This window comes from Peromyscus leucopus, chromosome 5, assembly GCF_004664715.2.
Source record: "Peromyscus leucopus breed LL Stock chromosome 5, UCI_PerLeu_2.1, whole genome shotgun sequence".
Classification (NCBI taxonomy): Eukaryota; Metazoa; Chordata; class Mammalia; order Rodentia; family Cricetidae; genus Peromyscus; species Peromyscus leucopus.
The window spans coordinates 86594088-86618109 of record NC_051067.1 but is presented as its reverse complement, the minus strand read 5'-3'; the positions used below and the strand labels follow the sequence as shown (position 1 = coordinate 86618109).

Below are 24022 nucleotides of genomic sequence, written 5' to 3'. Positions count from 1 at the left end.
GCGCCTTGTAGCCCTGCTGCAGAGATGAAGAGAGGAGATGCTCCCGAAGGGCCAACAACCTCAGAGCATCTAAAAAGAGTTCACAGGAAAGGAAGCAAGGATGGTAACGTGGGGGACAGCAGTGCCCGGTGGGGCACCCCGTCCTGGGGAGGTGCTCACAGGCGTGTTTATTGCCTGGGATGCAGTGGCACCCTCTCAAAAGGTTGAGGCCAGCCTGGGCTGCATAGCAAGACCCCATGTCCCGAAACCAAGAGAGTCACCATTTCTAGTTCGTGCTTGACTCGAGGGCCACCAAGACCCCTGGGACTTTTGAGAAACAGCTGGGGTGCAGGAAGTTTCCCCTTTCCTCCTTGATTAGGGCGAGCTGGGTTTCCCGTGAGATGTCCTGAGCCCACTTCCTTGCTTTTTGAAATGGAGTTTCCTGTGAAGCCCAGGGTGGCCTAGAACTCACCACATCTCAGTCCTCCCTATAGAAATCCCCTTGCCTCTGCCTCTCAAGTGCTGGGATTACTGGCGTGAACCACCACATCCAGCTGTCTGAACCTACTGTCTAGCAGGCTCACATCATTTTCTAGTCAGGGGTCAGGATACATGGAGAAATGTTAAAACTTACAGGCATCTGAAATTGCTTTCCATGTCCCCATGACAAAGTCACGTTGTCTCAGACAGTGGAGATCTCAGCTTAGAGGGAGAGATAAAGCTCCCAGAAGCAGGTGCTGAGCTCATAGACATGAGACAAGAGACAGCACCCAGAAAATAGGTAAGGAGCAGGCTTTGTTTGCACTCCTTGGGTCAATCCACTATACTCTGCCCCTGGAGGTGGTGAAGTGTCTAGTCTGGGTCCTCTGACATCAGCTGTGATGCTGTGAATAGAATATTCTTTGTGCTCTGGCCAAACCGCTAAGAAGGAAACCCTGATAGGAAGCAAGCTTGGTCAGCTGTAACCCGAGCTCTTTCCCAAGAGGGGAAAGGCAGAGAGTCATGGGAAGGAGGCTGAATGAGTGATTGTGTTGTTTGAGGCTATCCCTGGGGCATTGAGCTGGCTGCGTATGATCCTGTTGGTAACCCAGCCAGCTAGGAGCCAAGGCCCTGGGGTAAGGCCCCCAGGATGGACCCCCAGGACTGAGGGGGCACAAACTACCCTTCTTACCCCACAAATGGCTCCTCTTTATCCTCTGCAGTCAGCATCCTCCCCATGGACCAGGTAGAACATGATCTTGTCCTCGAGGAGGTGGACCCCTGCTGGGAGGACATCCAGCAGGAAGAGAGTGCCAGCCAGCAGGAAGACTGTGCCAGCCAGTGGGAAGACCATGCCAACCAGCAGGAGACAGAGATGGCTCCAGTTTATGAAGAGGAAAGCGAGGCCATGGTGGAGATGCCCAGGTGGGAAAACAGAGAAGTCCTGGAAAAGGAGTCAGTACTTGAGAAGGTACCAGGTGTACAGTGTGGAATCCTAAAGTCATAAAGGGCCCAGTGCAGGACCACCCCTGCCCCTCCGCTCTCAGCATCTGCCCACAGCCCCTGGGCACATGGCTACCAGACCCCATGTCAGAGGTAGGCTGAGGACAGACACACACGGAACCCCCGTTCTAGTTTGGTTCTGTTACTGTGATGAAGCACGCTGCTCAAAAGCAGGATAGGTGAGGAGAGGGTTTATTTCTGCTCATCCTTCCAGGTCATGGTCCACCATTGAGGGGAGTCAGGCAGGAACCTGAAGCAGAAACCGTGGAGGAATGCTGTTTGCTGGCTTGCTCTCTAGGCGTATGTTTAGCTAGCTTTTTACATAGCCCAGGGCACTTGCCCAGGGAATGGTACTACCCACAGTGGGCTGAGCCTGATCATAAATTAATGATCAAGACAATCTCCCACAGACATACCCAAAGACCACTCTGACCTAGGCGGTTCTTCAGTTGAGTTCTTCAATTCAGTCACCTTTTCAGATGACTCTAGGCTGTGTCAAGTTGACAATTATGGCTAACCAGGACAATTCATTTCTATTTTTTGTTGTTGTTGTTGTTTGTTTTTGTGTTTTGTTTTGTTTGTTTGGGTTTTTTTGCACAAAATATGGCATATCATGTGCATTTATCTGCCCCTTGTTATAGTTGGTCATAATTCACTAGGTGGAAATCATCTTCATTGTTTTCATATTGTATAATATTCCGTTATATGGCTAGACCATAGTTTGTTATTTTGTTTGTTTGTTTTTAGATAAGGTCTCACTATGTAGTCTTTGCTGACCTGGCGCTCACTATGCAGAACAGACTGGCCTTAAACCCACAGAGATCTGTCGGCCTCTGCCTCCCAAGTGCTAGGATTAAAGATGTGTGCCACTGAGGCCAGCTTTAACATGCTTTCCACTGTTTACCACTCTAGTTGGAGGCATGAACCTAGGAGAGTGGAGCCTAAAAATGAGGCAGACTAAAGTCTCATGCAATAGCCAACTTTATTCAGAGCATCAGACAATTTATACTCCAGAGTTAAGAAGAATCACATGAGTAAAGTGTACAATCACAGGGGTAAGCTGCATGTGGCAAAAACATGTTTTCCCATAGAGGCATATAAACAAATAACAATATCCAGTCATAATGAATAATCTGAAGTACACTCATTCCTCTCCACTACATCTGGGAGGGGCACAAAAGCACATTTCCAGAACAATTCCATGTTTGTGAAGAAACTGAGATCACAAGACTCTTGTCTTGTTTTCTTGGGGTTTTTTCACAAGTACCCAGAATTCCCCTTGCACAACTCCATTCTTGGACTGTGTTCCGACACTCCTCTGGTGACATTTAGGTTGTGGGTTAGTCATCTTTCTGTTGTAATCAGATATTCAAGGTCACCAATTTATAAAGAAAGGTTTGTTTTAGTTCAAAGCTTCAGAAGAACTTTTTCAGTCCATGGGCAGTGGCCCTATGACTTGGGCCCATGTTGAGGCCTGGTGGGGAAGAGCAAAATGGTGGCTTTCATGTCAGGGAAGCATTTGTAAAAGAAGGGGCTGTTACGATGAGCAATTCAAGCTCCCGACCTGCATTGCTGAGAAATACATAAGGGAAAATGAGGCTCACTGAAGCTCAGAGCCGTCCTCAAGTCACCATCAGGACAGTGTAGACAGTTGTAACTGGTGAGGGGCTCTCAGGTGGAGCTGCTGGAAGTCCCAGGACACATGTCAGAGATGGGGGAGGAGGGCTGGAGCAGCCCAGGGGGGCTCACCTCTTGCCTCTGCCCTGACTTAGGGAGTTGCCCCAGATTCAAGAGGAAAGAGAAGATGAGGAGGAGGAAGAGGAGGAGGAAGAGGAGGAAGAGGAGCCTGTGTAAGTCACTTGTCCCGGGTGGTAGGTTTAGGGGACCCTGAGGTGGGTGTTCTCTGCCTTAGTTCTGTGCTGAACAGTGTTGGGCATTGACCAGAGGACTGGGAAATCTGGGGTCCCCACTGTGCTCAAAATGACCCCTCAGTCCGACATCCCCCCTCCAACTCACACAGGTGTACCCCTGTGAAATCTGAGACTTGAGGGGGTTGTTTTCACTACCGTATCTCAGATGCCCGGTATACAGTAGGCATTAAATAAATGTAAAATTAATGCATGCATAGATGCATGAGTGAACACATGCATTGAGCTCACAGTACTTCTCTTTTAACAGCAAAACCAAGGTTGTCTCCCCTTTGTATGCATGTACACACACACACACACACACACACACACACACACACACACACGCCAATGATCCCGAGGTGGCCTCTGGAATGTGTCTACAGCTGCCTTGGGTTCTGTTCTGTTGTCCAGTAACGCTTGATTCCCACATCCACACAGAGGTGCCATTGGAGTCCACAAAGTGCATTTTGAATAAAGATTAAAACATGGAAGGCAGATCCCTGACCGAGTCAGGAGCTGGAGACTTGGTGCAAGATTTGGCAGAGTGGGGAGCTGCGGGCTGGGAGGAAGCAGCGAATGAGTGAGCAGAGAGCACAGGCCGGGCACCCCCACCCCCCCACCCCCAGAGATGGTCCATGAAGGGGGTCTGAAGGACTCCACCAGCGAGGGGACACGGGGTGAGAGGAGCACACAGTCCGTGTTCAAAGCGGACTGCCTCTGACGCAGGTTATGACAGCCTTGGACCTGGTTTCCCGAAAGGCACAGGGGCACTGGCGGTCTGTGAGCGGGAGGGTGGTATAGCTGGCAGCCGTCTGGAGAGAGGTACATGCAGGGAGAGCAGGGGAGCAGCTGCCGTGGACAGAGAAAACCTCTCCATCCCTGGCTGTAACCCCTTGCCTTGTCTTTGTATCTGTCTCGCTGGCCGCTGTCACAGCGCCGACCCCGACCTGTGACCCCTGGGTGGTCTTCTTGGCTAGAGCTTGCGTCCGGGCAACACCACAAGTGTTCAGAGCAGAGCTTTGCTCCAGAAATGGTGCCATGACTGTCAGCAGGGCTACCTGGCAAGTGGCCTCCCCTCTCCAGTACCCACCTCCACGGCTGTAGGGGACTGAGAGTAGCCCTTGCCGAGGGACCACAGCGATGGTAGTCAATGGGTGCAGTGGGGCCTGTCTGGAGCAAGGGCCCATTGGTGACTAATGTCCTTGTCCCTGCTCAGGGCCACTTCATCCCCAGCTGAGAAACAGTTAGCCACAAAACCAACCGAAGGTTCTGTGTAGAATCTATGGGGTGACATCAGCTCTCGGGGCACTCTTGTTCAGTTTGTTTTTCTGTCTTCCCAACTATGACAGGAAACACACTTTCCTCTTGCCTTCCTCCAGTGATGAGGGAACTCATCGCCTCTCAAAAGCTATCTAGGGACTGGGGAGACAGCTCAGATCTATCTCCAGAACCCACACCAATGCCAAGTGACGTGGCGGCCTGCCTGTGATTTAACCCTTGAAAGGTGGAAGTGAGATTCCCGGAGCTAGCTGGTTAGCCAGACTCGTCAGCTAAAGCTCTGGGTTCAATTGAGAGAGTCTCCATGAATACAACAGAAAGCGATGGAGGAAGGCTGCAGGCCTCCACATGCCACAAACCTGTGTGTACACATATATAAACATGCTTATGTATGTGCACATACACCATATACATACACATGCAAACAATTTTTTAGGAGTAAAACTTTCTGAGCCGGGCATGATGGCGTACGCCTTTAATCTCAGCCCTCAGGAGGCAGAGGCAGGTGGATCTCTGTTAGTTGGAGGCCAGCCTGGTCTACAAAGCAAGTTCCAGGACAGCCAGAGCTGTTACACAGAGAAACCCTGTTTCAATCAATCAATTAATCAATCAATCAACCAACCAATCAATCAATAAATAAAAAGGTTTCCATCCCATTCCTAGCACCGTGAAAGTCTTTCTTTTGGGAAAACTAAGCATGTGCCCCACCCCCCACCCCCCTTCAGCCCTCTGGGTCTTCCCCTCACACTGGAGCCAGGTGGGAGTGCAAGCTGCTGTGTGCTCTGCATTCCATCCACCTATACACACAGTGCTGACTCTGAGTTACTCTCCCGCTGAGCCTGTGCGCCTGAAAATTCTGGCACATGGCCCTGTTCTTGAACTGAGACACCTCCAAAGGCCAATGGCCATATAGGCCCACACAAATGTATATGTGTGTCCTCAGACATAGTGACATGTGTATGACACACACTGGCTACACACACTCACATACACATTTACACACATGCATCTCGCCCCGGCTCACATGTGTGCATAAAGGTACTCATGTACATTTTTGCATGTGTCTACACAGCTCAGACACCTCAAGCACACAATACATCCTTACACCCCCAGTTTTAAATTCAGAGAGCTTTTGGGCTCTGTGATGACAGTGAGTGGTCCCAGGTACAGAAGATGTGAAGCTGAGGACAGGCTGGGCTGGGTTGTTACTGTCTGGGGAAGGATGCCCTTGGCCAGCTTTGCAGAGACACAGGTTACTGATGACGTGAAGGCCCTGGCAACGCAGATGGTCACCTAGCAACCCTGTCTCTGCAGGCAATAGCTCTGCTTTTCCTAGCAACCTTGGCCCACGGTCCCCACCTGCCCTCTCTGGAGCGTTCCTGAAGTTCCCTGCCAGGCCATTGGTGTGGTTAGAAGCAGGAAGGACCAGTGGCTCCATGCTGAGTCAGTCACAGCATCCTGGAAGCTGTTGTCCTGGCTGACCCCGGGCTCTCCACAGCTCCACTCATATGCTCCAGTACCAGGCTGGGCGTGATTGTCCCAGCCCCAGGCTGACCTACGGCAGCATGGGCCCCCCTACCAGCAGAGCCCGGGAGAACCAAGTAGGTGGCTGATCTCTGAGTGCTTATCCTCTTTTCCTTCTGAGCTGAAATTTCAGAGGAGGAACACGCCGAAGGTGACCTGCAGACCTGAACTTGGGGGGCATGGCCTGTGGTGGGTGGGGGAGGAGTCGGCTGCTAAGCTTCAGACGCTGGCATGGCTGTTGCATCTTAACCCTTAAGCCGGGGGCCTGCTGGAAGCCTGCCTCAGCGCATCTCTGCTCTTCTGCTCAGAGATCCCTGGGGCTTGGGAACTTTCTAGAAGTTGAGGGGCTACTGCTTCCAGGCTGGACAAGAGGAAGCCATGGCAAGTGCTGTGCATACTGTTGAGTGGGAGCAATATAGCTTTGGAACATGGACCCCTCTGCAGCCCTTGGTAATGTGGACAGGGCCACTGTTGTGCCAGTAAGTCGCTTTGCTAACCGAGGTTGTTTATCAAAGCATGTGCGCAGTGTCCTAACCTGCTGCCCGGGCTGCCTCTGGGATTCGCCGTAAGGATACGAGCAGTAATAATAAGAGCTGCCAGATGCCGGAGAGACAGCAGGAATGGCCGGCCCGTTACCGAGCCCACTTCACAGAGAGGGACACTGAGGCTCAGAGCTGTGTTCTTGGCTGCCCTGCCAGGAAGCACAAGGCTGGCTCTGGCTCCTCCAAAGGGAAAAGCGAACAGAGCCAGCGTCTCACTGTATTTAGAGAGAAGCATCCAGAATCCCGAGATAACACCTGGCATTCTTATGGCTTTTCCATTTCAGGTCCCCTGACCCTCTGTCCTCAGGCAGCCCACACAGGGCCCTGTCTTTTTGACACAGTAATAGAAGAGGTAGCCTGGGGGTTCCAGGCATGGCGGCTTGCCCAGGACCAGAGAGACTTGACACTGGATCTGGACGAGGAGGCCTCAGGCTAGTGCTAGGTGCTGCAGATGGAGCCCTGTGGCTGTTTCCAGAAGAATCCACTCAGACCCTCAGTGCAGGAGGCCCAGCTGCAGGAGGCCAACTTCTTCGTGTGGTGGGAGGCATGGTACCAAAATATGTTAGGGATCCAAGAGAATATTAGAATATTATTTTGACTGAACCTAAGGCCTCATGAGTGTCAAGCAAGCTTTCCAACCTAAGAAACTTTTAATTTCTTCTAAAAAACAGACCCAAAGAAGAACTTTTAGATTTAAGAAAACGTTGCAAGTTATAAATTGACATTGTTTTCTTCAGACAATGCTACCAGGAAGTAATTTTAACACATTTTTAGGGGTGAAGAGATCCATATCCCGGGACATGGTCAAAATCTGGTGTGAGGCAGTGGACTCTCAGGGTGGTGGCGGAGCAAGCGTCTGCACCTGGACTCACAGCAAAGACCGTGTGACCACAGGCTGTCTCTGGGCCTCTCGGAGCCTGTGTTTCCTAAGCTGGGATACTTTCACCACAGCCCTGGCAGGGTTGTTTGGATAAAGAAGCAGGGAGATGGCGATGTTGTAAATAGCTTGGCACAGACCCTGGCACACAGCTCATGGAAGCTGCCACAGCCATGGGATTACAGGCTCATTCATAATCCTGCACAGGAGATTCCAAACAGACGCCACTACGTCCTGTCTCAGCGCCTGCTTACCCACCTTGGGAGAGCTGAGACATGGCCCTTTGGGTAGACCTGACACCTTGAAACATCTGCTGTGAACCCCTGGGGACAGGGCTCTGATGAGGAGGTGGGGCTGTCAGGAGGTAGGACCTAGTTCTCACTACAAAAGTCACATTAGAATCTGGATCCAGAACCAGGAGGATCACAAGTTCTAGGCCAGCCTGCGATACATGGCAAGTTGTAGGCTAGCCTGGACAACATAGGTCCCGTTCAAACACACACACACACACACACACACACACACACACACACACACACACGCATCTCTCTCTCTCTCTCTCTCTCTCTCTCTCTCTCTCTCTCTCTCTCTGTGTGTGTGTGTGTGTGTGTGTGTGTGTGTTTGAAAAAGATTCTTATGTAACTCAGCCTCAAATTTGCTATATAACCAAGGCTGGTCTTGAACTTCTAATTCTGCCTCGACCTCCTGAGTGCTGGGGTTGCTAGAGCCCAGCTCTTCTATGCTAACATAGCATCCAGTGTCAGGACAGTCTACCTGAAAAACCTGGTTCAGATTCCTCTGGAAAGTGAGGCAATCTGATACCCCTGACCCCTCATTCCAAACAGAGTGGGGTCCCATTCACACACACAGGAGCCCTTCTGTTTGCCTCAGTCTCCTCCCAGCCCCTCCAAAGGTGACACCTTTGACATCTCTGTGTCCCCTGTTGCTGGTCAGCGTTGGCCTCCAGCAGGGTTTGCAAATGCCAGCCTCCACTAACACTGGCTCTTTCCTCTGTCCCTTGGGTTGCAGTGTCCTGCTGGATAGCTGTTTGGTGGTGGAGGCTGATGTGGACCAGTGCCAGCTAGGCAGGACACAGCCACAGACAGCATCACTCCAGGTAGAGTCCCAAGCCCCGGGGACCTGGGGCCGCTGATGGGGTAGCAATGGGGTTTGCTGGTGAGCTGTCCATAGGACAGAGAAGGCTGAGGCTGAGATTGCAGGGGGATCCCCAGGGGCTGGTGTGTGGAGGGAGGTGTGGGCCTGGAGGAAAGATTCGGGAGGTGGCCGCTTGGGTAGCTCTGTCTCCTTGAACAGGGTCTCACAGGGGTCCCTGGGTCTAGGGCCTTGGACTTCAATGCATGCTGCCCTCTACAGGTGGTAAGCCACCTCCTTGGATGGCCCAGGAGATGAGCTACCCCCACTGTCCTGGGTGGGGCAGGAGTTGGAGGAGTCCAATGAGGCACCCAGTGTCCCCTTTATGTGTCTCTGCAGGAGTTGCCTGAGGAGGAGGAGGAGGAGGTGGAGGAGGTAGAGGAAGAGGCCACCAGCTCAACAGGTAGGAGTGACGTTGTACAAGGATGCCCTGGGGACTAGCGGGCCAGTGGCAGCTTGGGTGGGGGGCTTCTTCCATACCTTTCATCTCCTTCCTGCCTGGGGCCCCTCCATTCTGTCCTGGCCAAAGATTCTCTTCTGTGACTTGGGGCCACATTATTTCAACTAGATGATGTAGTTCAAAGACATTGGGGAAATAAATGATGCCCAGAGACTGGGGGGGGGGCTGTCTCACCCTGCCAGCCCCTCAGGCCACTTCCTCTCAGGAAAAAAAATGTAGCATAAGCTGTGCAGAGACCCTGGGGTTAGAGGGGGCAGAGCCTGTAAATGGCATGACCACCCCCCATCTCTGTGGTCACACTCCATCCTTCTGAGCATGTCCTGGGTGGGCAGCTTCATCTGTACCCAGCTCTGTACTGTGGTCCTTTCTGCCACCCCAATCCCAGGCCTGGTGTCTTAGTCAGCGTTCTGTTGCTGTGAAGAGACACCATGACTTCAGCAACTTTTATAAAGGAAGACATTTAATTGGGGCTGGCTTACAGGTTCAGAGGTTCAGTCCATTATTGTCATGGTGGGAAGCATGGCTGTACACAGGCAGACATGGTGTTGGAGAAGGAGATGAGAGTTCTTCATCTGCATTGGCAGGCAGCAGGAAGAGAAGAGGGACACTGGGCCTGGCTGGAGCATTTGAAACCTCAAAGCCCGCCCCCCCAGTGATGCACTTCCTCCAACAAGGCCACACCTAATAGTGCCATTCCCTGTGAGCTATGGGGGACTATTTCATTCAAACTACCACACTTGGTAACCTCAGGGATGGGGTACTAAGGAGGAGGCTGGGCCAGTGCCCCTGGAAGGATGGCATCCTGGCCAGCATGGCTGAATTCCTAATGCACCTCCATGGTCTGTTCTTCAAGCTGCCGGCCCTTGAGGTGCCTGATGAGGCTGATAGATTATTTCACAGATAACAAAACTAAGGCGTGATGTGTCCCAGAGTAGGCAAAAAGTGAAGGCATAGACTACATTGTTTTCCGGCTCCTCCTTGCTGTGGGACCTGGAGCTAGCTTTGCCGGAGTGGGGCTAGGACCTCCCACACAGGCTGAGAAATTCAAGTCTTGAATTTCTATGTTAATCCTCAATTTGTTTCCAATAGTTTCTTTATTCGCTCAAAAGAATTTAAATGAGAAAAAACTTTAAATAATGTAATGATATCTAGTAGTGATCACCTTCCCTAGTTTTGTCAAAAAAAAAATTTGTTCCCATTTGTGGTCCTTTGCCTTGCTGTATTACTCTGAAATCAGTTCATGATTTCTATTGACATCACTCACCTGTGGGAACCTATGGTGTCCAGACTGGACCCTGAGCATCCACAGAGAAGTGAAGGCTGGCACCGAACACCAGGCTGGCTCTGTCCCCTTCCCCAGGTAGTCTGGGAAAGTAGTGCCCATCGCCACTCAAGCTGACAGCCTCAGTGTCCCCTAGAGACGGGTTAGAAATGTAGAATTCAGGTCTCACCAAGCCCCATGGAGCCAGAATCTGCCTGCTGTCTGCCTAACTGTCTGGTGATTTGTCTCCATGTTGGCATTTGGGGCAACGGCTTTGAGTCTCACTTCTCGGATAGCTGGATCAGTGGGCATCAGGACCATGTAAGCCTCTTCAAGGGATTCTAGCATGCACCCCATTGACCCAGGGCCCTAGCGTTGTGTCTGTTTCTGGTTGGAAGAAAGACGAATTGGTTGCAGGGTTTCTTTGAAAAGGAAAATCATTCTGAGCTCAGCACATTGGAGCCTGGGTTCTGAAGTTCCAAGTCTTTCAGCTCTGGATTCTGAGCCTGGCATCTTTTGAGTCTGACGTTGAGTCTCCTGTGGTAGATCAGCAGACCCAGGGCTCCAGGGAGTGCCTTGGAGCTACTGGGAGGACCATCTCTGTCACTTGGTGATGCTTTTAAGGTTGAACATTGGGGAAAAGAATGGTGCTTCAGACCTGAGCAGGGCTGACACAGCAGGCAGGTATTAGTTTGGTCAATGTCAGTCCTTGGAAGGAGCCCTACCAGCCCCACCTTCCTCAACTCAGCTCCTGATTACAGTCGCCAGGGTCACACCTCTGCCTGCCACCTTCCGGACCCAATACCATGACTAAACCAGGCCTGAATATGGAGCTGAATCGCTTGGTCCAGGACCAGCCACCTGGCCAGGAGGGCCCCAGATCCGGGCCCCCAAACCCGGCCGAGCACCTCCCCAATGTGCCCAGCTATCGTCCTACAATCACCCGCATTCCTGTCCTGGTTTCCCGGAGGACAACCTTGTCCAACTCCAGCTTCGCCAAGGAGACCAGGAGCTCCATCCGTCGCCTGGGTAGTGTGGTCTTGCCCCAGCATGCTTGGGATGTGGCATAACAGGGTTTTTGCATGGCTTGGGCTGTCTTCCCACCTGTGTGGCATGCTGTGGGAACATGCTTTGCATTCATGGAATTCCCCTTCCTCTAAAGATCTCCCTTTGCTTTATAGTGACTTTTGGGCGTTCAGTCCTTTTCTTTCCATATGCCTAAATTTTCACAGTTAGCAATTTAGTTCTTCAACTACATATACTTTCTGCAGGTCATCATTTTATATAGGCCATCATCCCCACTCTAGTTTTGTTTAAAAAAAAAAAAAATGAGTCCTTTCTCCAGACCATGAAGCTTGGGGAAAATGCTGGTAGAAGGGATAGGGGTCACTCCTATCCGTAACTGGAGTGCTGTGGACAGTCAATAGCTTCTTGGGGAGGAGGAGTCAGTTTTCTTTAAGGATATGGCTCCTAGTAGGTCAACCATGCTCTGATGGATGGCCTTCTACTCAGGAGTTTTATGAAGAGCACAGGTTGGAGTTGATAGGTTATTATAAAAAATAAAAAGGACATGAAGTTTGGGGGAGTAGGAAGGTGGGGTGAATCTGGGAGGAACTGGGAGTGAATGTGATCAAAGTACATAGCATGAAATCCTCAAGAATTAAAAGAAGGGACAGAGGCCATGGAAGGAGGGGTACCAGATGGTAGAGAGATGTGAGGTCCATTGTAGGTAGACTTGCCTGCCTGTGAGAGTCGACTGGGCTTTCTGAGGGACATTGGTATCTACTGTTTCAGGGAAAGTGGAAGCAGGCAGGTGCAGACAGGAGAAACAGGCAGGTGCAGGCAGGAGAGGCAGGCAGGTGCAGGCAGGAGAAGCAGGCAGGTGCAGGCAGGAGAGGCAGGCAGGTGCAGGCAGGAGAGGCAGGCAGGTGCAGGCAGGAGAGGCAGGCAGGTGCAGGCAGGAGAAGCAGGCAGGTGCAGGCAGGAGAGGCAGGCAGGTGCAGGCAGGAGAAGCAGGCAGGTGCAGGCAGGAGAAGCAGGCAGGTGCAGGCAGGAGAAGCAGGCAGGTGCAGACAGGTGCAGACAGGAGAAGCAGGCAGGTGCAGGCAGGAGAAGCAGGCAGGTGCAGACAGGTGCAGACAGGAGAAGCAGGCAGGTGCAGGCAGGAGAAACAGGCAGGTGCAGACAGGAGAGGCAGGCAGGTGCAGGCAGGCACAGACAGAAGCAGGCAGGTGTAGGCAGGAGAAGCAGGCAGGTGCAGGAAGACGAGGAGAAGGGGGTCTCGGGGTTCAGTGCAGATTGGGGGCCCATCCAAACTTGCTCCTGGGCTACTACTGCTCACTGGCTAATGACAAAGTACTTGGGGACTACAGGTGCCCCGAGGTAACCTCTGTCCCTTTCTGCCTTGATTTAAGCCAGTCTGCCCACACTCCCTTTGATGTGAAGGATGGTCGTGCTGACTCTGGGCCAAACTGTCTCTGAGATCAGAGCAGGTAGGAGGAACAGGACTCTCCGTAAGAAAGGGCCTGGTTGTCTTGTCTCCTCTTCCTGGCTGGTGATGAGCACAGAATGGGGTGAGCTGCTACTCTGATCATCCCTGCAATGACCCAGGCTCTGTCTGCCGGCAGCGGGGCCCCAGCCTTGCTGCTCACAGGACCCCTAAGTTCTGCTCCTTTTGCTGGATTTTCTTCTTCCTATTTTTATCTAATTGTACGTGAACAGGAAAACTTTTAATGACTAGTCAAAGGGAAAACCGGCGAGGCTTGCCGAAGACAGAAGGTGTCAGCAGTTTGCTTCTGTGTTGCAGTGATAACATGCTGAACAAAAGCAACGTGTGGAGGCAAAGAGTTTATTTCAGTTTCCACTTCTGGGTCACAGTGCATCACTGAAAAAAGCCAACACAGGCTCTCAAAGCAGGAACCTGGAGCAGAAACCGTGGAGGAATGCTGCTTACTGGCTCGTTCCCCTTGGCTTGCTCAGCCAGATTGCTCCCATAACAGTAGGCAATTAAGAAAACGCTTCCCAGACATACCCACCGGCTAATCTGATGGAGGCAACTCCCAATGGAAACTCTCTCAGATAAGTCTGGGCTCTGTCCAGCTGAAGGTAATGCTAACCAGGAGGCTAGGCCTATCCCAGCACCCAGGAAGACTGACGCAACCAATCAAGGCTCTGCCTCAAAACAAACAAACAAACAAACAATGCCCCCACCCCCACCCCACCAACCCAGAAACAGAAATAGAAAGCATCAATAGGACTAACCACAAATACATGGCGGGGGAGGGGGGGGAATGGAGCTGAGTTTCTCGTGAGATACAGAGCTTGCTGAAGGCTTGGAGCCCAGAGGGGCTTCCTCTGTGCCGAGGCCACAGAAGCATTCATTGACTGTACTGGTCCCCTCTGCACTCAAGATGGAGGGACAGTGACAGTGGGGTGTCACGGTCTCATTCTCTGTCTCCCCTTTTCTGGTCTGTGCGTCTGGAACCGTCTGTGTCGTCCCTGGGTTGGGGGACCCTGGCTGGGAAATACTGCCAGCAGCAGTGTGCCAGTGTGCCTGGTACTGTGATGCCAGCAGCACTGTGCCAGTGTGCCTGGTACTGTGACCATGCCGCACACGAGGGTTTTAGCACTGCAGAAGACAACCCAGGGCAGCAAGAACGGTGTTTCTGGTCTGGGTGTGGTGGTGCGCATCTGTAACCCCAGCATTTGGGAGTTAAGGCTAGCCCGGGTTACGTAGCACGACCTTGCCTCAAAGCAAAAGGAAAACAGCCAATCTGGCAATTGGTTAGTTATGCCTCAGCATTTCTGAGCTGGGTCTGAATCTGCACTGAAGCGGGTTCCTGAACTTTCCTATCCTACACTTCCCTTCTCCACAAGATGGAAACTGAGTAAGACTGCTCCGCAGAGCAGCTGGGGAGGTTAGCCCGCCCTGCTGTACTGCTGAGAACCCACAGCCCCAGACACTTAGGGAGCTGAAGCAAGAGTGTTGGTTGAGCCCAGAATACACAGCAGCTCAAACCACAGCAAGATCCCATTTCAGGGGCCGGTGAGGGAAGGGAATAGATGTTAATACTCAACATTTAGAAACGATTATCAGAAGCCCAGCATTAGTGGCACATGCTTTTCATCCCAGCACTGGGGAGGCAGAGACAGGCGGATCTCTGTGAGTTCACGGCCAGCCTGATCTACAGAGTGAGTTCCAGGACACACCTGTTAAGCAGCACTGTCAAGACTGAGGCAAGAAGATTGGGGGTTCAAGGCTGATGTGGGTTACATAGTGAAACCCAGGAAGGAAGGAAGGGAGGGAGGGGGGAGGGAGGGAGGGAGGGGGAGGGAGGGAGGGAGGGAGGGAGGGAGGGAGGGCAGGCTGGCCAGCAAGGTAGTTCAGTAGGTCAAGGTGCTTGATGCCAACCCTGGTCATTGATTCCCAAAATGGAAGGGGAGAACCAATTCCCGCAAGTTGTTCTGTGACACACACATACACATACACACACACACACACACACACACACACACACTCACACACTATAGCATGTGCTTACATGTAATAAATAAATGTAATTTTTTTTTTTTTTTAAAGACAGGGTTTCTCTGTGTAGCCCTGGCTGTCCTGGAACTTGCTTTGTAGTCCAGGCTAGCCTTGAACTCAGAGATCCACCTGCCTCTCCCTCCAAAATGCTTGGATTAAAGGCATGTGCCGCCAAGCCTGGCTTAATAAATGTAATAAATCCCCGAGCTGGATTTGGCGAGGATGGAACATACTGTACATCCTGGGCGTGGAGCTGAGGCCATGCTGGAGGCAGCGCTGGGACCCTGAGGTCTAACTAACCTTTAGGGTCCTTCCTCTTCTGCTCCCATGGGGACTAGCGGGCAGTAGCTGAGGCCTCTCCTCCTCTCCTGGGCCTGGAGGACCTCTCGTCAGTCTAGCGCCGTGGTTCTCAACCTTCCCAATGCTGCGACCCTTTAATGCAGTTCCTCGGGTTGCGATGAGTCCCAACCATAGAATTATTTCCTTGCTGCTTCATAACTGTAATTTTGTTACTGTTAGGACTCTCGATGTAAATATCTGATATGTAACCCCAGTGGGGGTCCAGGCCCACAGGTTGAGAACTGCGGAATTCTAGCAAATGACGACCTGCCTCAGTGTTCAAAAAACTTTCCCATTCTTGCTGGTCCTCCTTCGGTGTGTGTTGCGGGGTGTGTGTATGACTTAGCAAAACAAGCACCCAGGTCTGAGGCCCCCTTCCCTTCCCATTGTATAGCTGTAAGCTGTGCACTGGACTTCCCGTGGTGACCCTGAGCAGAAACATCCCAGGGACAGTTATTTCAGAGTACCTTCCCTGCCTTGCTGTGGAGCAGGCTTGTGGCTCGCTACCTCTAAGGCTCCCTGCTAGAACAATTAGCCCTCCAGTGCCTCTGAGTCCTCAAGGTGGCGCCATACACAAACTCCCTAGGAAGTACCTGAGTCTGAAGAAGGCCCAGGCTTGTCAGAGGTCCGAACAGACAGCAGGTGACTTCTAGGGGCCCCTGGTGTGGATGCTAATACCCTCCAAAGCAGATTCCCAGGTAAATGTGTGACTAAAACAGCAAATACATCTGAGTTGGAGTCCCTTCAAGAATCCAAGGCCTTGGTTCCTGCCCTCCCTACGGGCTTGGAAGACATGGTTTCTCCTACCTTGAGGGGAGCAGAGGGGTCTGCCTGTGTGACACTTAGTCCCAGCCTCCCCAGGTGGCTGCTGCTTTCCACGCTGGGAAGCTAAGGGAGAGTTTTGGGGCACTGATGCTGGATTTCCAGCGCATGGGTTTGGGGCTGGGGTAGTGATGCACACAGGGCCTCAGGCTGCATGGAGCTTGGCTGGGGACTGCATGGGGGATGCGAAGCCACCAGAGACCCTCCAAACACAGTCCCAGGAGCTGGCCTCTCTCCCTCTGACTCTCCCCTCCTTCCTCTTCCCAGTACCAGCCACGAAAGAGCACCCAGAGGTCCAGGTAGAAGACACGGATGCTGACAGTCGCCCCCTCATCCCAGAGGAGAAGTCACCTTCACCCGACAGACCACCACCCTCTCCTACCAAATCTGACACCCTCAGGGTCCCCGGCTCGGATGCAGCAGCCCACAGGTTAGCAGTGATGATTTGCTTGGGCTTCTGTCCGCTAGCCCATTTGACGTGAGGGGAAACAGCAGGGCTGAGATCTCCTCTGCTGGTGGTCCTGAGAAGCGTTCTCAGAGCCCTAGCTCAGACACCCTCAGCTGTGGTACAGACGGATGCTCCTGCAGAAATGCCAATGTTTACACATACCGAAACGTGACAGCCAACTCCTGTCCCCTCTTTGATTTTGTTTTATTTTACACTTTGGCAGAGTATTGCTTCATAAAGAGCACGTATGATTATAAATTGCCAGAGTGCTAGGTCTTGTTTATTTTTCCTCTCATTTTTGTTTCTAGTCCAGGACCTCACATACTAGTCAAGAGCTCACACTCCCAGCATCTCTTAACAATTTAAAAATGTGTTTTTATTCATCGTTTTATTTATTTAGTGTGTGCATGGTCCATGGCATGCGTGCAGGGGTCAGAAACAACTTTGTGGCCATCGATCCTCTCCATCTACTTTTACAAGATTCTGGGGATTGAATTTAGACCTCCGGTTTTTCATGGCGAGCACCTTGATCCACAGAACCATCTCACCCACCAGCACCCAGGGTCTCCTTTTTGAACTAAATCCATTCCTGTGTGCCCCTAGCTGATCACAGTGCCCCTGAGTTCGGCACACTGAACCCCAATCCTCACAGCTGGGCAGACTCCGTAACCACATTCTGTCTCAACACTCTTCTTTCCTTCTTTCTTCTCTTTCCTTTTCTCCTTTCTTTTTTTCTTTCCCTCTGTCCTTTTTTCTTTTTTGGAGTCAGTGTCTCACCATGGAGCCCAAGCTTGCTTTGAACTCTCAAGCTTCCTGCCTCTGCCCCCCAGGGACTGTGGAGGTGTGCCATTACACCTATCCATCCTAACTTCCTTTATGTGTCCCAAAGGACCTTTCTATGTGGGTCCATCCACATGCGTTGCCCTGTTATTCTCATGTGGGGTTCACTCAAGTTTAGGTCCTAAGCCCTCATCCTCTTGTTCTCTGCTCTTCTGACCCTCACTTGACAAGCTGATGGATTGCCTTCATGTGCTAACACGCCTATCTATGTCCCCAGACTCTTGGTTCCGTGTGCTAGCACTGGGCATTTCGTGTTTATATGCTAATCCGAGTCTTTGGGAAGTGGCCATTCCTCCTTTCTGCATTCATTAACTCATGTTCAATAGCACATGAATCGAATCTCAGCACTCAGGAGGCTAAGGCAGGAGGATCACAAGCTTGGAAACAGCTCGGGGCCACATGCCAGGACCCTGTTTAAAAATGAAAAAGACAATGAGAGAAACACTCACACACACACACACACACACACACACACACACACCAGACAGGCACACACAGAGCTACATAGACACACAGAAAATCATCCCTAGATGTTGGCCTGATCCGCGTCCTCCAGGTACCATCTTTGTGTTTCTGTACTGACTTACTCTGCTCCACCCTAAGCAGATCTTTCTCTGAGGCTGGGAATGGCTTTCTTGATAGTGTTAAGAAATGTCTGTCTTTCTCTCTTCCCCGGGTTTTTTGATTCCTCCACAGAGCAGCTCACCCCCACTCTTGAGGAAGAGGGCGGGAAAGGCCAGAGAACGAGCCCCGAGGATACCAATATCAAATAGTACCAAGGGAACCTCTTGCTCACAGCTCATACCACCCAGGCTCTGACCTGTGGACCTTCACATCTAATCAGACAAGATAACTAGTAGCTCCAAATGCAACAGCCTGTGGTCTTCCTGAACGATAGGGGCTCCCCTTGATAACTTAGGCTGCGTTCTCTAGTTAGGAGCATAGACTTAAGAAGGAGGAGACTTGTTCAAGGTCACACCGTGAGCTGGAGACTGGACTCCATGTCTTTGTCTCACAGCTGAAGGGTATGGTATGAGGGTGGGGTTGGGGAAACTTGGGATCAGAAATAGGAGGCAGAAGGACAGAAGGACACTTAGGCAGAGACTTAGCTAAGGGGCAAGCACCTCTTTACTTCCTTGGGTAGAGTCAGTGCCGCTTATAGAAGAAGAGATGGAAGCAGCTTAGCATTTAAGTGCTGTGCCAAGGTCAGACTCCAAGTTTGCCTGACGCCAAGTCCATGCTGCTCACTGTGGGCCAGGCCACTGAGAGGTGTTCAGGCACTGAGGTCCCAAGACCAGGCCATCTCTCCTCCTAAGAACCAGCGCGAAGGCAGCCATTGCTCCCTTAGCTGGCCTTCTCTGAAGGTCCCGTACCTGTCTGGGTCTCTACAGGAAGAAGCTACCTTCTCAGGAGGATGAAGCTGAAGAGCTCAAGGCGCTGTCGCCGGCTGAGTCCCCAGTGGTTGCCTGGTCAGACCCCACCACCCCACAGGAGGCTGAGTAAGTGGAGCCACTCCTGAGTCTCAGAGGGGTCAGGGTTGGTTTGGGATGAGCAGACCAGGAAAGGAGCAGAAACTGGGGTGCTTTCAGAACCCCACAAAGGTGAACTTTATGTTCTAGAGCAATAAGACAGGAGCAACTCTCCTGCCCAGGGCTTTGCCAGTTGTTTGGGAGTGGGGATGGGGTGGGGGTGGGGGGGTGGAGGGGGGGAGGCAGCAGGAGAGGGAGGTTGGACTCTAGGCCAGGTACGTTCTTTCTAGCTAGCAACAGAGAGGAAGGAGTACCTAGGCAAAATCTCCCCTGCCAAAGATCTTGGCAGTGAACCCCAAATAAGTCAGGAGGAGGAAGAAGACCATGGGATCTGCTTTAGGTCCCTACCTAGGAGCTTGTGAAATCAGATCCTGGGCTCCACATAGCCCTGGATAGTGGTCCCCAAACCTGCATTTCCATAGAATTCTGGTGACTTCGATAGCTGGCGTGTGGGACATGGCTGGAGGTCAGAGTAGCAGCATTGTAAGCTGAGTCTCTGGCATCTAACTGTCCCCAGGACTGGGTCATGATCAAGTACTTTCCTGAAGGTTTTCAGTAACCCTGGTTGATTTTAGTGCCTCGCTTGGGACACTGGCCTAGACACCCTAACAGGCTCTCCAGTCATGACCCTTGTACTGACTACAGGAAACTCGAGGTTGGCCTGCCTCCTTCCTTCTGTCTTTCTTCTATACATAATTTTATTTATGTGTTGTTATTGTATGTGATGTCAGGAGCACATGTGAGCCATGGTACACATGTAGAAGCCAGAGAACGACTCTGTGGAGTCACTGCTCTGACGTTTACGTTGGGTTCGGGATGAGCTCAGGCCCTCCGGCTCATGCAGAAAGCACTTTATCTGTGGAACCATCTTTCTGGCCCTCTCTCCATAATTCTATTCACTTTGTACTTACCAGAGTCGTGAGAAATTCAGGGAATCCCTAAATCTTACACAGTCCAGCTGACATTTTAACACAACGGAATTATATTTTATTTGTAGCAGAGCAGGGACGTGGTTAGGATTTAACATAAAAAAAATATAGCAGGAATCAGACATAATAGTAAAAATTACCCTTGGGATCATGTAAGGAGGTCAATATGGAGACCCACATATTAGTTATGTAGGTTAAGCTGCTGTAACAAACAGGCCCTGTTGGTTCAGTGGCTAAGTCGACAAGATGTCTCTTATATATTATAGTCACAGCACTACTTGTGTTTTTCAGGTCAGTGGAAGGCTCTGTTTCATGCAATCATTTAGGGACCCAGGTGGCGGTGACTCTGCTCTCTCCATGTAGCTTATAAGACGCTCTGGTCAAGACCAGAAAGAGAAAACTTCAGCCACGCATGGTGGCACAGGCCTATGATTTCAGCCACTCCGGAAGCTAAGAGAGTGGAATGGGTCCTGACACTGTCAGGAAAGAATGGGTTGGATCGGCCTCCCTCGGGCTCTGCTAGAAGTGGAGGCATGGGCATGACTCAGCATGGGCCTGGGGTCCTGGGAACCCCTCCTGTTTGGTGTTTATCCTCAGCCTTGTTCCCACAGTGGCCAGGACCGGGCAGCCTCCACAGCCAGCCAGAACAGTGCCATCATCAATGACCGGCTCCAGGAGCTGGTGAAACTGTTCAAGGAGCGGACGGAGAAGGTGAAGGAGAAGCTCATTGACCCCGACGTCACCTCTGATGAGGAGAGCCCCAAGCCCTGTGAGTGGGCATAGGGGTGGTCACAGGCCAACGAGGGCGGGGTGCCCGAAGAACCCCGCCACCCACTACGGGGGAAGGTAGCACAAGCGAGTGGTTGGGGTGTATGAGAAAAGCCCAGACCTCCAAACTCTGGATTTGGGGCTTGGATGAGTACTCAGGAGAGGAAGAAGGCCAAAGGCGAACTTGGCCTTCCCACAGCCATTGGCTTATAGACTCTTCCCCCACAGGAGCAGACAGAGTCTCTCTCTCTCTCTCTCTCTCTCTCTCTCTCTCTCTCTCTCTCTCTCTCTCTCTCTCTCTCCTCTTTCTCTCCCCCCACCCCCCATACCTCTGGCTGTCCTGGAACTCACTTTATAGACCAGGCTAGGCTCGAACTCAGAGATCCTCCTGGGTCTGCCTCCTGAGTTCAGGGATCAAAGGCGTGTGCCACCACCGCCTGGCAGCAGGCAGTGTTTATGTCCAGAGGCATTCATGCCTTGCTGGGGCCAGCTGTATAGTTTTTTTTCTTTTTTGAGACAGATCTCTTTCTATAGCCCCGGCTGGTCTGGAACTCACCCAGTAGCCCCAGGTTGGCTTGGAACTCATGACAATCCTCCCACATGCTGGAATTACAGGTGTGAACCAGTGAGCTGCTCAAGGGTCTCCTGCCTTGACGGAGAAGTCTGGCAGGGTGATAAATGCCTGGAATCTCTAGCACTTGGGAGTCTGAGGCTGGAGAATCACAAGTTTGGGGCCAGCCTGGACTACATAGTGAGATACTATCAGAAACAGAAACAAAGACAGACAAAGAAAGTGAAAGAATGAACTCGAACATGTTTTCTTTTCTTTTTCTTTTTTAAATAGAGTCTCACTGTGTAAGTCCTGGCTGGCCTGTAACTCACTTTGTAGACCAGGCTGGTCTTGAACTCACTGAGATTCACCAGTGTCTGCCTCCCAAGTGCTGGGATTAAAGGTGTGAGCCACTATACCCAGCCCAACAAACAAGCTTTTTGTCAGAAATATTTTCTAGATTTTTCTGACAAAGGTTGTACGCTGGGACCCAAATGCCCAAGACAGGTTATCAGAGACTGACTTCACACTCCTAACACTAGAAACACAGCTGTGTTGGACCCCTAAGAGCCAAGGCACAGTGTCACAGACCCATGGGAGGCTGAATCCCAGCCAGATAATGGAGCTGAGTCCTACTCTGAGAAGTCCAAACCAACAGGTCCCCAAGTTGGTTGAATCCTTCAGCATTCTGAGTAAGGAAGATGGGAGCATGGACACAAAATGCCCTGCCCACCAAAGGAGCAAGGAGTCCTCTGACACACAGACAGACAGACAGACACTGAGATGAAGCATGCTCTCGGGGAGCACCTCCTGGCTGGGTCTAGGAAGAGCTGCCAGGGACTCCAGACTGCTGTGGAAGGGAGGACTATGGAGTTCTTTCCGGAGGAATATATTGGCTTCTGCACTCAGAGTTTATGAGCAAGTCGTGCGTCAGGAAGTGTGGAGACCCTGCTGTCCCAGCTCTGTGGGTGGGACCCTTTCCCTTACACCCTCTATAAAGCCTCAGGGCTGGGTCAGAGGTCACTGATGTCATCCCACAGCCCCAGCCAAGAAGGCTCCAGAGCCAGCCCCAGCCCAGAAGCCCGCGGAGGCAGAGGCAGCCGAGGAGGAACACTACTGTGACATGCTCTGCTGCAAGTTCAAGCGCAGGCCCTGGAAGATGTACCGGTTCCCCCAGAGCATCGACCCACTGACCAGTGAGTGCCCTTGGAGGGGGTCCCCCACATGCACCATGAGAAGGGAGGCAGGGTCCAATCCCATGGACATCCTTGGTTCATGATTCCTTATACTTTCCAAAATGATTCCGCGTGTGCTTGCCTGGTTCTTTAGCACAAGTCCCCGGGTTGGGAACATAGGCCACACCCATTTTACAGATGAAGAAGCTGAGGCACAGAGGAATGAACTACCTGAAATAGAGCCCGTTAAACTCCTCACCTTGACCTTGGCCAAGTGTTGTTTCTAACCTGGCCGTGTGGGCTCAGAGCAGGGTGGAGTTCACCGTAGTCTGAAGTGAATTCCCGAGGTCCTCCCTAAGCCCATCCCATAGTCCTCCAGTCCACCATCCTCCACATGTGCACCGCACTTCACAGTTCACACTGGAGCTCCTCGCCTCCTCGGCTGGCCATCTCCTGTGACTTTGACAGGATCAAGGCAGGTGCCAGACAGGAACTTCTTTCAAGTTAAACAGGGAGTCACTCAGGGGTCGGGCCCCACCCCTGGGGTCTACTGGGTTTCTCAGATACCAAGTGATCTCTAGTCTGTCCGTATATCCACCCACCTGTGTGCCCATCCATCTGTCCATCCCCCGTGTGTTATTTACTTCTCTGGATTTCCTAAGACAGAAAATGTATTGTCAAAAACTGTTCACGGGCTGGTGAGGTGACTCGGTGGGCAAATGTGCCAGCCAGGCCTGACTACCTAAGCTCCATCCCCGGGATCCACGTGGTGAAAGAAAAGAGCAAGCTCCCGAGAGTTGACCTCTGACCTCCAAAATGCTCTCTGGTACCCTGATGCTCCACCCCTCTCATAAATAAATGAATGTAATAAAAAAAAATGTAAAGGTGGAAAGCAACAGGGTCTTTCACTTAGCCATCTGTTATCCAAAAATGCCACCATGCCCCCTCCTCAGAAGACTCTTTCAGGGCCTATCAGTGACCTCCATGTCCACCTATCCACTCACCCGCTCATCCACCTGTCCGCCCATCTGTCTGTCTTCCATGTGATGAAATCACATGGTTGAACCACACGCGGTTGCCCGGGTGAAGCGCCCTCTCTTGCTGGCCTTCAAGTCTGTCCCTGTCCCCCTCAGATCTCATGTACATCCTGTGGCTGTTCTTCGTGGTGCTGGCCTGGAACTGGAACTGCTGGCTGATTCCCGTGCGATGGGCCTTCCCGTACCAGCAGCCAGACAACATCCACTTCTGGCTGCTGATGGATTACCTGTGTGACTTCATCTACCTCCTGGACATCACCGTGTTCCAGATGCGCCTGCAGTTTGTCAAAGGCGGGGACATCATTGTGAGTCACAGGCAGGTGGAGGGGGTGACCAGGGCAGACCCTCCAGCCAGGGCCTTCAGGGGAGTGACCTTTAATACTGTGACAGGCAATAAAATGAATGAACAGGGAGATCCCAGGAGCAGTTGTGCATGTTTTTGTTGGTTTGTTGTTTTGCACCTCTTGCGTGGGTTCCAATTATACACATTAGCACCAATCAATGATGAGCTGGTTCCCAGGCCGTCTGATGGAGTTAAGGGGAAGTGGTCCAGAGAACAGCATCGGGGGTGGGTACACCTGCTTCAGTGTGG

General features: G+C 51.8%; 1 protein-coding gene across 1 annotated transcript in view; it reads left to right on the top strand.

Moving 5' to 3' along the window:
• The window catches only part of Cngb1 (cyclic nucleotide gated channel subunit beta 1), a 63058-nt gene that overhangs the window by 14893 nt on the left and 24143 nt on the right, over positions 1-24022 (top strand). Inside the window, exons 12-24 of the mRNA XM_037206474.1 lie at positions 1182-1383; positions 3234-3311; positions 6148-6250; positions 7023-7146; positions 7213-7264; positions 8622-8709; positions 9084-9147; positions 11285-11494; positions 16422-16584; positions 18834-18941; positions 20512-20669; positions 22259-22414; positions 23527-23735. Of these exons, the coding sequence (XP_037062369.1) occupies positions 1182-1383; positions 3234-3311; positions 6148-6250; positions 7023-7146; positions 7213-7264; positions 8622-8709; positions 9084-9147; positions 11285-11494; positions 16422-16584; positions 18834-18941; positions 20512-20669; positions 22259-22414; positions 23527-23735 (1715 nt within the window). The remainder of the gene's footprint in view (positions 1-1181; positions 1384-3233; positions 3312-6147; positions 6251-7022; positions 7147-7212; positions 7265-8621; positions 8710-9083; positions 9148-11284; positions 11495-16421; positions 16585-18833; positions 18942-20511; positions 20670-22258; positions 22415-23526; positions 23736-24022) is intronic.